The sequence below is a fragment of the Formica exsecta genome, unplaced genomic scaffold, assembly GCF_003651465.1.
Source record: "Formica exsecta isolate Colony F162 unplaced genomic scaffold, ASM365146v1 scaffold178, whole genome shotgun sequence".
In the NCBI taxonomy this organism is placed as follows: Eukaryota; Metazoa; Arthropoda; class Insecta; order Hymenoptera; family Formicidae; genus Formica; species Formica exsecta.
The window spans coordinates 503,989-517,854 of NW_021849095.1; the positions used below are offsets into that span (position 1 = coordinate 503,989).

A 13,866-nucleotide genomic window follows, 5' to 3' on the forward strand; every position below is an offset into this window, starting at 1 on the left:
AAATATATAAAATAAAAATATAAAAAAAAAACACTAAAATTTTACTATAATTTTATTTTTGTCTAATAATTAATAAAATTTCCACATTTCTCAAATTTTATTTTGTTTAAAACTAGCACTCTGTATAAAAATTCATCGAAATTGATATAAGAGTATAATAGATCGTCAGATTGAAAATCATGCGCGGTTGAGAACCATTGTAACCGAGTTATCGCTCCCCCAAGAACTAGATGGAGGATGCATGCACCCTCTTTCCTCAGGAGGGTACGTGTCCTGCAACAAGCATGTCCTATGTTCTCACACCCTCGCAGAATTCGAGAAAACTCTCTTGTCGTCATGACAACCAAACTCTTCTCTCTTTCTCTCTCTCTCCCTCTTTCAAGAGAACAAAGTTATTTTTACGCGTTCACCATTACGACGGTACTCCGATAAGATCTGATTAGCATCCTCTGTTTCCCCGTAAAATTAAAGCCTGTCCAAACATTTTTAAATCTCTAATACATACAGACGTATCAAAACATAAAGATATAAATGAGAATGTTGAAAAAAGAAACAACTATTCAAAGGAAAAAAGGAAAAAAAAAAAAATATTCGTAAAAATACTAACAATAAAAAAAAATATAATAAATAATATAATTGATGAAAAATATATAATTTAATTCCTTTAATAAAAAATATATAATTTATATCAATTAAATAAATTATACAATATTACTAGAATTTCACGATCAAAACATTTCTTGCGAAAATCCGCGTAATGGAATTACTAAGAACTTTATCCTTTTTCCTCAACCACGCGTTGTTTCTTTTTCTTTATGCTCATCTCTTTAGCTCGCAACTTGTTTTTTCGTAGTTTGCCATCGGCGCCACGTGGGTTATGTTTTATGAATGAATGGCTCACCTACGCGCCATTATACGACGCGTGTGCACGTGCGTACACACGTATTCGCGAGAACGAGCTAAATTTATCCGAGTCGCGATGCAACCGGGCCCAACCCTGCCATTGTGTGTCGTCTCGTGTGGGCATCTTTTCGCATACGCTAACTGGCCCACACAAAACAAGTGAGAGACCAGGCCCTCGATTTTAGAATCTCGCAAATGCACACGTGCAAAACTTTCGCCTGTAGGTTTGTCTTGCATAAGAACACTCGTTTATCTTTTCCGAGGCAGTTATGCATCTTGCAACATGCACTGTGTCGAGACAGTGCAGTATACCTAACATTTAAATATGCACTACGCAATAATCATATTAGTTTTAGAAAAGTTTTTGCTAGAATTTAATAAATATATATGTTTTTTTTAAATAAAAATATTTCTTAGCATACATCAAATCTAAATAATAGAAGAGTATATTTTCATAGCTCTAGAATACACATATAATAAGCCTCTCCATCTCTCTTTCCAAAATAAATATATAATATATTTAAAGAATTGAAAAAAATTAAATAACTATTGTTAGGAATAATTATGCCCATAAAAAAACATGAAAAAATAAAAGAAAAATGCTCTTTTTATTATTTTTATTTCATGTTATCAAAGGATAATTGCATAAAACTCGATAATTAATTTCTCAAACATATTATCTGTAACTATTTCCAAATTAAAAAGGAACTCCCTTCGATTATTAAGGAAAATTTCTACCCATTTCTTCGACAAAATCTGTACAGCAGACGCGTGCCATTCGTAGAGACTGTATTACTGATTCAGGTTTCGTCACGTCGAAATTGCTATAATTCTTTCGGCTCACGTATAGCGCGCGGGAGACCGCTAACTCGCTCTTCGAAACACTCTAACGAGCTTCGACATTTGCTTGGGGTCGCGCTCCTGATTCGACAGCGGTCCTATCTTCCCAAGCAGTATCCTATTGCCCCAAGGAGCAAGACGGTTCTCTTCGTATCTCAACGATGCTTGCTGTATCTTATCGTTTATTTCTCTCTCTCACCAAGCATTTACCTAACAATACTACTCCATACACTATCATCTAAATATTATTTACCACATGTTATTTTAGAAATAAATCGCTTCAGAAAACTATCTAAATGCTAATTATCCTGTGTGTGCATATATTTTTAATAAATTTCTGAAATACTTTTAATTTTTATAAAGCCGTTTCAGAGAGAATACACACACACATACATATATTATATATATAAAAAAAAATTTCATCTCTTATTTAAATAATAATTACTTATGATACAGCCTGTTTATGTATATAAAGAGAAGAAGAAAATATATCACCTACATTTTATTTTATTTATTATATAAATATACGAATTTTTCGTGCATAATTATATAATTTATCGTGTATACATATTAGTTTGACGAGTAGCTTGATTAAAAAAGAAAAATGAAAATAATTTGTCATTGATGTGGGTCTATAATTGCGGTTTCAACACCGATTGCAACTGCGATACATTTCTACAATGTAGTTCGACACGTCTGTTCTTGCGTGAAACGTATCGGTACGATATTCGTGTGATGTGGCATTTCCACGTCGCATTTGATGTGGACGCAATGTGACATAGACTCCGGAAGGTCCGAGAGTGTACGCGGGGAATATTGATTTTGCGTGTCGAGTGTCCTTTTTCGGACGGCTTACCGAAATTTCTTTTGAACATAATATACAAAACGGTCATCAAAGACAAAAGATAATATTACATAATAAAAAGTAATAAAAAAATAAAAAAGAGAAACATTTTATTTCGTAACAATATAATAAATATAGAAATTAAGTTTTTATCAAAATCTTATCAATATTTCTCAATTATAAATTGTATTTATTGGATATGTAATTAAATTAGATTAAATTCTATCTCTACTTCGAAACTTTTTTAAATTTAAATTTGTTTTTTGATTTGTTTTTAGAAAAATGTATAACGACACGAAATTGGATTGTTTCTCTTTTTTGGCAAGTAACGTGCAGAATAATTCTGATGGAAACTGAGCTGCAAAATAGCGGCTAAAAATCCGCGCAAAGCGAAACCCGATAAAGCTACGAAATCCCTTTTTCGTGATAATCCAGGTGCTACGCTGTGTGTGTCGACGTATTTATTTAACACCATTGCTGCAAACGCGTCTACCTCGATTATTTTTTTAACATCCTGCTGCATCCTGCTACACAAACGGATTATGAGTATTTATGTGTTCAGAGTACGGCGTTCGAATAGAAAGAGAAATATTTATCCCAGCATGTAGCGACATTAATAAACTATACGAGGATTTAAAAATTTAGGGAGCATGCTCGTATCGCTGTATATTTATTGTGTAAGCTACATATATGAAAGATGTCCTGCATCCTGTGCCTCTTTTCATTCTAAGTTAAAACTCTGAAAATTATTATTTTAATGACAAAAAAATTAATAATATTTCATAATTATAATTTAGTTATAATTTTATCACTCTTTCTCTCTCTTTCTAACATTTCAGACAATTAAAAATTAGAGTAACAATTAAATTAAGAATTTTAATACGTGTATAGAGATAAAAGAAAGGATTTAGTTGAAAAAAATGTTTCTTCATTTCTCATGCATCTTTTAATATTTATAATCAAATCGTTTTATTTACTTCAAAATAATTCGCGACTTACAAAACGCTTTGTATGCTTGCAAATGTATTTCATGCACGTATGAATCTGTGACTCACTTCGCGATTTGATTAAAGATCTATTTTCTCGGTAAGATGACTCGATAGGCGGAAATATGCGCTTCGCCTTGGGGTAGGTTCGTCTCCATACCAAGTATCGCAGAACAAACACAAACGCATATGTACGTATATTGAGTATCGACATCCGTGAGTACGACCTAAATCATTTATCGTCCGATTGCCAATTTGCAGCCCCACGAAAATTGCTCTCGTCATGCCGTGCGCCCTCTTTCGCGCGCCCCTTTCGCGCTATTCCAACTTTTCCTTTCTCTACCGATTCCGTGTGCCTCAATAAAATGATATAATAACAATAGAGAAATATACGAAAATTTAACTCAATAAAATTAAACATAAACTAAATTTGATTAAAATTAAATTAAAATAATATAAAACAACTAAATGTGACAGTACTTTTTTTTAATATATAAAAGCGTGTTTCAATTCGTTTATCATTCGTATTTTGTTTCACGAGAGCTGCAATTTCTCGCAAATGCGTCGATATTTTCAGTAATGTAAACTTGTTATATGGCTAACAATAACATTCCCAACAATTTGCGCGGATGGCTGATTTATGAATATGGATATGTTGCGACACATGTCAAAGCTCATCCACTCATGTAACTCGATAAATAACAGATGATGTCAGTAATGAGTTTTGCCAGCCGTAAAAAATTTTTTTTTTTCGATATTGAAAGAGAGATCAATAACTCTATTGTACGTGTCATCCGCGAAAAACAAAACATAAGAAAGACATTATAACTCTGGCAAAAAATAGTAACAATTAATTATTTTATTACAATAAAATTTAAAGAGAAATTATAAATATTACAAGCGGATTCTTCAAACAAAAAATAAGTAAAATAAAATGAGAATTTCTGAGTTTCTAAATATTAATGTTTCTAAATGTTAGCAAATACATTTTATAAATTATATATGTTTCGTATATATGTGCGTGTGTGTGTGTGTCTTTTTATATATTACAAATAAACTTGCAAAATCTGCAATTTTTAGAAATGGAGAACATTTTCGCTTTTTAAATATTTGAGTATGGAATGTATCTCAGTATCAGATGCATTCTCGCCATATGATATAAATTGCATGGAGAAAAGAGAGGAAGAGGCATGATACACCCAATAAGATAAAATTAGATCGCTCATTTCCGCACGAATAATGAAGCTACGCGAGACGCAATAATGACGCGAATATGTTTGCTTTGTCGAAAGGAATAGAAGCATGAACCAATCCGGTCCTTAATAACGGGAAAGGGAAACAGAATCACCCTTCTTTCTGCAAGAAGATACTGGTGCTATTCCCCAAGGTAAATATCACAAAAGGACAAATGAAGAAAAGAAACGTGAACTGTATTCACCGATATCGATCATTATGGCATTTACGATTTCTATGCCATTATTTTTGAATCATTATATGAAATAAGCAAAATGAGAGATAATAGAGAAACAATATATCATTTAATTTCTTCGTAAATATCTAATCATATTTTATAATTATTTAAAAAGTAAATTTTAATGCCTAAATAAGTTATCTAACAATAAAAATATATAGAGAAGCATATTTGAGCATCCTATATGAGATAAGTAATTATTTAAATTATAGACTTTACTTTATAAAAAAAATTAAAAAAAGAATATATGTATATGTACAAATAAATATCCAAAGAAAACTAAATATATTGTATTTTCCACTTTTGCATATAAAAATAATATTACAAGTTTTTGTTATACAAATATTATTAATTTTTTTTGTTATTTTAGAGTTTTTATCTAAAAAAAATTAAAGTCGCAAGATGACTCAAAGTATCATTTAATTAAGAATTAATATTATCTTCAATGTGTGTGCGCAAACTTAACGAATAAAGTCAACATTCGCTTTGATCGCAATCTAATGAACATCCTTGTTTTCGTCTCGCCGAGGGCTAATCCTTTGGCGATATATACGCATAAGGAATAAGAAGACGACAGCGCACCTTGCGTCATGGATGCTGGTAGCCGATAGCATCCCTTAAAGTAAACATCGCGGAAGGGCGGCAGCGGACTTCTTGAGGGTTGATCAAAGTGCCTTCACACCCCCGGGCAGCATATTTGATAGCCTTCGCGAGGATCGATCCTCTCGCTGAGAGAAATCTCGAGAGTCCTTTACAAGCGAAACACGAGCGGCGCGGGACTATGAGAATGAAAAGAAGCAAAGAGAACAACACTCAATGCTCAATTTTTTTGGATAAACTTGACCATCTCTTAATATCGTAAAAGTACATATTAAATTTTTATTTTCTCCCAAAAGTATTCTCCAATTTTATTTACTCATATCTCTATTTACACATTGTCCGATATGCACTGCAGTCATATTACTGTACTATGATGATTATTTCGCGATTATTTTCGCAGTAGACGATTGCGTGAAATCCGCGAATCGCCAGCGGCGAAATGGAGCTAAATTCGATATGCGTAGCGCCGCGAATTTGCGGCTCGGTTTCCAAAATTAGCTCGACGAGAGGGTGTATAGGAAAATCAGCTCGCCTCAGGGGATGACGAGGCTGGTCATGGGGTATAGTGAATATTACGGGCCTTTAGGGGAAAGGACAGAATGTGGAAAGAGAAATGTTACCGAAACGAAGAAGGACGAATGTCCACGTTAAATACGACGATTCACCGCGTCCGCTTGCAAAATTGCTTCCGTTTTTCGATTAATTCGAGATCGCGAGCGCGTGCGAGTGAGCGCGTGCCGCTGACAGTTCATTTCGAGATCTGCATTCGGAATTCCAAATTCCCGAAAATTTCCAGGTGAGGATTAATTCACCGCCCGATACAATGTCGCTATCGTTTGTTCGATTCGTAAAAACAAAATAAATGGTATATACTTAATTGAAGATCTGAAAAAATATATTTTTAAATATGATTTCGTCATTTTCAATATTTTATCGTTCATTATTTTACAGTTCAACAATTATAATAAAATAACAATTTAATGTATTGCCACGCAATATCTTTTTCTTAATAGTCATATAATTTATCGTTTGATTCGTATCAAAATATAATTTAATGCGATTTAATCCTTCATAATTCAATGTTGTAGAATTCATTATATATACTTTATGATTTAATAATTATAATTAAATAATAATGCAATATTACGATCTCTCTTTGAATATAATTTATCGCCTATTCGATTTGCAAAAACAAAATACGTGATATTTATTTAATTTAAATGCAATTTTAAAATATAATTCTCTTTCCAATATGCAATTTAGCATAATTTAATAATTATGATTAAATTATATTTCATGTGCTTGCAGAACCTTTAAATAGATCATTAAATTTCGCTGTTAAATTGCTGCCAATAATTCTTACAAAATGATTGTACAATCGAGTGCATCAATAATATCTGGTGCGTGCGTCCACATTTACAAGAATGCTTTTTAACATATAACTCATCGATTCTTTTCATTTTTTATCAATACGAATCAGTTAAATTATGCATAATTATGTAATTAAAGAAGTGTACTCTTTAATATTACGGAGAAGTATTATAGAGAAATTTGTAACCACTGATTCAATGCACTGAGCATTGTATACGTAGCTGTGTCAAAATAAGAAAATATTTTAACAGAGATATATCAACGTAATTTAAAAATAAACTATTTCTAGTGATTTTTATTTTATTATTTCTAATATCTATTTCTATTAATCTCTTTAAAATGAGTTAATATTCTTTTGAGTAAAATATTTTTAATTGCGGGGAATCTTGATCGCGATTGATTACCGTTATTAACACATTACTTCATTACTGTTTTCAGTACCTGTTTCTATTAATGTTTCTTTGGCAAAGTCTTAATTAAAACATCTAGTATTCGAAGTAAATCTAGTATTCAAAACTAATCACGAACTACCTGCTGTGTAGTTTTTCCGCGATGTTGCCACTGATAAAAATGATCTGCATTTAAAGACCATCCAGGTGCAAAGCTGAATCCTTCTGTTGGCGCCTGCGAGCTGGAGACAGGTGTAACTGCATCACACATACACATGCGATGGCACAGCAAGGGATCTGGAAGTTCCGTATAGACACCTCTTCTACCGCCAAACCATCCCGTTACCATGCACTTGTCGTTTAACTGGGCCGCTGGATCGTGATTGCATCGCGATTGCATCAGCATCTCCTTTTCCAAGGTATATAGAGTCTCGAACTCCAGGAAGGACATACCAGATCTTTCGCCGACGCATGTTGATGTGGTCGACGACACTTCGAGTCCCAGACCCATCTCGTCCTGAAACGAATCGTCATCCAACAACGGTAAAAATTTCCTCGGCGAACGCTTAGGACTATGATACGTCTGTTGACGTTCTTCTATCGATGGTCTTCTGGGCGATTTTCGGTCGCTACAAGTTCTTCGCGGCGATGTGGATGATCTGCTAGGGCTCGATGACGAGGATTCGGTTACTTCCAAGGTTTTTTCCGGGATATTTCCCGCTAGGGAGGGTATCAGCGATCGAGAAGATTTCAATCGACAAATCCTGCTCTTCGGCTTGGTTCCATTGCTAGTGCGTGAATAGCCCGCGGGCGCCTTGAGACCCGACATTGTTCTTCTTTCATTTTTCGAGTCGCTCTATGCAATCGCGATTCGTCGAATAGATTTTCAAGTATCCAGAGAAATCTAACAAGATCCACAGAGTAGACGATTCGATTAGATCGCATTCGGTTCTTCTAATTAGAATTTATTGAAAATTCTAATCTTATATTACGAAAATTCAATGACGAAGAACATAATTGGAAAACATGTAATTATATTTCGATATGCGCGCGATTCACAATCAAACATTATTTTTGTCTCTGATTTAATGGTAATGCTGAATTCTTTTTTGAATTTATTATACTTTCCTAGCATGCGTGTATTTATTTTTAGATTTATTTTAAAAAAATACAATTTTTAATTAATAAAAATTTTATGGTGTCATCGATATGGAAATTCCATAATCTGTCATCGATGAAAATTGCATAGTCTGTAAATTATTATAATAAATTCTTCATTTTATACTTAACTTTAACAGAATACTATGATAAAATAAGTATCGTTGTCTATCATTATTAAATATGCGCGTATTATCGCAATAAACATAAAAAGAATCAATTAATCATAATATTCGACACTTCACATTCTTGCATTATTAATAAGTTCCACGAAAAATTTCATCGATATCCATTGACCAACCTTGAAATCACAGACCGACACGGGAGGATGAATACACGACCATCCTTTCTCGGCAGGACTGACGGTCCGGCCCATTGCAGGACGATGCGAGGCGTCGCGGCGACGAACGTGCGCACGCGCATATTGCGATTGTATTGGGTGAATCTACACAACCCTTAGTTTGCCACCTAAATTATCCGTTACATACGGCAAAATATATTTTTGTGATATAAATTATTTTTTTATGTATTTTCCCTCCCTCTTTGATGCTTTAGAGATATAACTCGGAATATATCCAGATAACCGGACATCCAACCGTCCGTCTGCTTATTACCATTGCATACAAATAAAAAAATTATAATTTTTTAATGTGTGCGTTGCAACAAATTAATTTATATAAATCAATTTAGTATCTCTATTCATAGATAGATAGATAAAGTTTTTCGAAAGAAACAATATAATTTTATAATTAAATAATTATGTAAATCTATAAAAATTCATAAATTATTTATCTCTTCATTTATCTATTCAAAAGATTAAATTAATTAAATTAAGAAGAACTATGTAACTATATGTTAATGTTAGTGTAACTATTATGGTAATACATTATACATTTAAATTTGATATTGTCAAACACAGTGATTCCTCGAGCAAAACACTATATTTATATAAAACCCTTTTATCCTTCTTCTCAATATGTTATTAAAATATTGAGCTTACAATTGCATCGCACATTAAAAAAAAAAAAATATTATGGTGTTGCAACACAAATAGTAAAAAAACTTTTCAGAAATTGAAATTTTATATTTCTACTTTCATAAAGTTCCTCGTCACATTCTAAATAGAAACGGCTCTTCTCGATGTTTTCAAAGATCGATTAGATTATATATGTTTCAAAAACACTCTGTATATACGGTGAACCAAATGAGAAACGACGATGGAGAAAGGGAGGGTGACGATTATTTAACATTTAACTCGTAGTGCGTCGCCGTAAATTTTGCGAGCACTCGAGTTAGATGCGTGGTACGCGTCGCGTCGCGGCGCCGCGCTGGCTGCTTCGAGGTGTGAGAGGTTTCGTAAAATTGGATTATCGTCGTTAATTGCCGGATACTAATGGAAATCGAGCGTATTTGGATTATGACGACCGGCATTCGAGAAGAAGAGAAATTTGTGAAGGAAACGTGACGATGAACGATTTAAAGGAACTCTGTAATTTAAAAACTTCTTACAAGTATATATTATCATTATTTTCTTTTTATAAAAAAATATCTGGTGAGAAATAAAAACTTGGTTTTCATTCGAAAGTAACTTTTGAAAGAGAAATCACAATATAATTGCATCGAATAATTCGCCAGTTTATTTTACTTACGTCTCATTATCTCTCTTCTCAATCAAGAAAATCATTAATATCAAAAAAGCTAAAAAATAAAAATAAATAAGAGATATATATTTTTTTCTAATATTCCAACACCACGTACTTCAGTAATATGTCTACTTGTGTGAGCATGATTCTTGACAGACAAAATATTTCACTGAAATAGATACCACCTGCAATACCTCAGCGCCGTTTTGCATAGAATGTATTATTACATAATAACGATATTAAACATCAAATTAATATTTCAAAACATTATTTTTATAGTTTTATGATGTTTCTCTTCCTTGAAAAATTCAATAGTTCAAATTAATTTTTTAAGAAATAAAAATATTAAATATTTTCTTAAATTGTTAAAAATATTAAATTAAATTTTTCTTTCTTTAAATTATCATTAAAATATTATATATTTATGATAATGTAACAAACGTGTACCGATATTGTAATACAGATTGAAGCATTATTCCAGAGAGGAATAAATATTCTTTTTCTAGCGATTCTACTATCGCAGTTGTTTCGAAAACATCGGTAATCGAAAACCCATCGACAAGATCCGTCCCGGCGATATCTCGTTTTGTCGGGTCTTCGAGAATCGAACGAAGCATGACAAAAGACAGTATCCCCGAGCGATAACAAGACGAAAGACGCGGTCTTTCTCACTATTCGATATCTCGATCGTTGCTAAGGTATTTTCCGACATTGGGATAGAGAATGACGGAGGCGACGCAGGGACCAAAATCACCATCCAGACGTGTGTACACGTGGGGTGAATATTATAAAAGCGCCACCGTGATAAAGGAAAAGGTACACCACCCTTCGAAAAAGCAGCCCTCTCCCGGCTACACCGTATGACGAGTGCCGGCACAATATCACCCCTTACTCCTTGCAGCCTCCCGCAATCCCTCTAGGACAAATTTACATATTTATGGTGAGTGTTTGACGCACCAGAAGATTTCGAATGCATGCTAACTAATAAGTTCGCGCTACTTGTTGTCCGGGTGACATTAAAAGCCCGCCTGATTTGAGGGTGACGTTAATTAATGTAATCCTCATGCTGAGATAGTAAGATAAGAATAAGATTAAAAATTTCCGGAAAACAACATCAAACATTTTGCATAATAATCGTAGTATGGACCAGTAGACATAGTAAGTAATAACATGTTATAATAGTATTAAAAAGTTTTAAATTTTAAACCACTATATATAATAATATTTAATTGTGTGTGATATTAATTCTTACACATTTAAAAATGTACTACTTCGAAAAGTAAAAAATTTTTTAATTTGAAGAATTAATCTGTAATTTTCGCTGAATATTAAGATATTTGAATTTTTTAATTCTAAATTTTCGAATATTTAGAACGTCAAAAATTTATTATTATAAAGCAAAGGCATGATAAAAATATTTAATTCTCAGACTTATTTTTATTTTCTCTTACCCCTTTTGTTTTATTTACAGATAATCTTAATTATAAACAATTTTTTCTCAATTTCTTTTGTATGTTATATAATTCTTTATTTTAATTTCATATTTTTATTTGAAGACACGTCATATTATGTAATATATGTATTATATATATTATCTAAAGGTATAATATACAACATAATACAACATAAAAAAATTCCAAAAGAGAATCTAAGAAGATTCCTGCTTTGAGATAACAACTTCTTTTGCCGTCTGTATAATTTTCTACAATTCATTCTTAAATAAGATCTTCCTTTCAACATTAATCCCTAGAGCAAAGATCAATTGCGAAATTTCATGGCGGAAATAATTTCAAGTCCGCCTTCAAACGTGACACTTGCTGACTTATAATCACCCTAAAGAGTAACCCTCCGGGCAACACGAAAGTGATGTGCGTGCCGACAAGAGAGAAAAAGAAGGAATCCATCATAACGAAGATACGCACACGTCACTCAATACTAAGGGGTTTCCATATGGGTTTTTAATTTGATTCTATTTGACCGATAACTTAATATTTCGAAGTCCCCTTCGTGAAAAAGATTTTTCACGCGCTAAAGTATGCGATTGGATATTTTTTTAAGAGTCAAAAATCTATACAAGTGGTCAATTCCAAATACACATCTTGGAATTTCTTATTTTTTACGTAATCCACTATATAAAACTTTATTTGACCAAAACTATTAATATAATAAAATTTATAACTACGTACCACTTGTAAAAAATTGTTGCAAAAAATTATTTCGATATTTTGTAGAAAATAAAAAAAAAGAATATAAAGGTTATATTCTTATATACAAAATTAAATTTTGGATAAAGTATAAATTACAATATAAATAAGTGTGTGATGAATTAAGTCAATCAAAATTATTTTTTTTAAATTGAAACATCGAAAAAAAATTTGTCAAGGCTTCAAAAAACTGCGAGCGCTCTTAATATCGCATAAACCTGAGCGAATAATGTCTCTTTATTAGCAAAACCAGTCGAATCGATATGAAAGCCCGTACGCAAACAAACACACAAATGGAAAAGGAGTAGGAGGCAGCGGGTGATGACAGCCAAAGGGTCGTCGTAATAATTAATAAAGCCACACCATCGGGCTTAACGCTGTCGCAACTTCTCGCTTTCCGGTCTTCCTGTCGACTTACTTTTCCGTTTCCACGAATTCAATATAATAATGCACCCGCGCTATCGGGCCGTGCCCCGCGGCTTAGTATTTTAGGCCAGGGGTTCTCAGCCGATGATTCAAAAGTCGTCAGACTAAAATTACAAAACTAAATCAAATATTATTGTAAAAATAGAAAAAAGGTAGCTCATTGTGTTGCATCCTTTTCGTAAAACAATTTTCATTTATACAATTTAAATTTCTTTAACCTCCCATCTATTTCTAAAATTTTTCTTTAAAAAGCTTTTAAGATTTATTTTTATTAACAGCTACATGTTTTATTATGTGTGTGTATAGCGTAAACAAGCTACTTATAACATGTATAAAAAACTAAAAAATTTGAGCTGTTTAGCTTTGACATCAAAGCTCTGCATTCACATAGCAGAGCTCGCGGAAGAAGAACCGTATTCACCAAATCTACTGCGAAGGGTAGCTCACGGAAAACGTTATTGCTATGTCACTGGCTTCGGGATTATTGCGAATCATTTTTTCCACATGAAAGTGAAACCTTCTAGATACATAAAAGGATTTTGCAGTCGCAAGAATAAAAATTGAATCTCTTCAAACCTTTTATATTAAAATTTCTAATATCTCATATAACATTAATCAAATCTATATATTATTATATTATACAGATGTATATCATACAAAACATACACAAAATATTTTTTAATTTTTATACTTGGGATGTTTAATTCGAATTTAATCTCAAATATAATACGTGTATATGAGAATTACACATGTACCGAATAATTTAATTTTAAATATTATAGATGTATATATATATATGAGAACTTGTATAGACTTCATCGAGAATATTGAAGCTGTGCCAATGAAGGCACTTTCGTACGTTTCATAAACATTTATTTCTGTTATCAGCGATCATGATTCTATTACATCGGCCAGGCAATCAAATAAGATCTCATTTGACAAGGTATCGAGTCGTACTACAGACCGTCCATTCGTGACCAGTTCGACAAAATATAAAAAAAGCTCTTGTAAGGAGAGGATGTTTTGTTTTT

General features: G+C 32.5%; 2 protein-coding genes across 3 annotated transcripts in view; both read right to left on the minus strand.

Annotated features, from left to right (window-relative positions):
* LOC115233587 (protein sickie-like) overlaps positions 1–13,866 on the minus strand; it is a 184,864-nt gene that overhangs the window by 138,281 nt on the left and 32,717 nt on the right. The window lies entirely within an intron of this gene.
* LOC115233591 lies at positions 6,645–8,903 on the minus strand. Its single transcript, XM_029804095.1, has 2 exons — positions 8,864–8,903; positions 6,645–8,308 (listed from the first exon to the last, which is right to left on the minus strand). The coding sequence occupies exon 2, from the start codon at positions 8,231–8,233 to the stop codon at positions 7,532–7,534; it is 702 nt and encodes a 233-aa protein (XP_029659955.1). The 5' UTR covers positions 8,234–8,308; positions 8,864–8,903; the 3' UTR covers positions 6,645–7,531.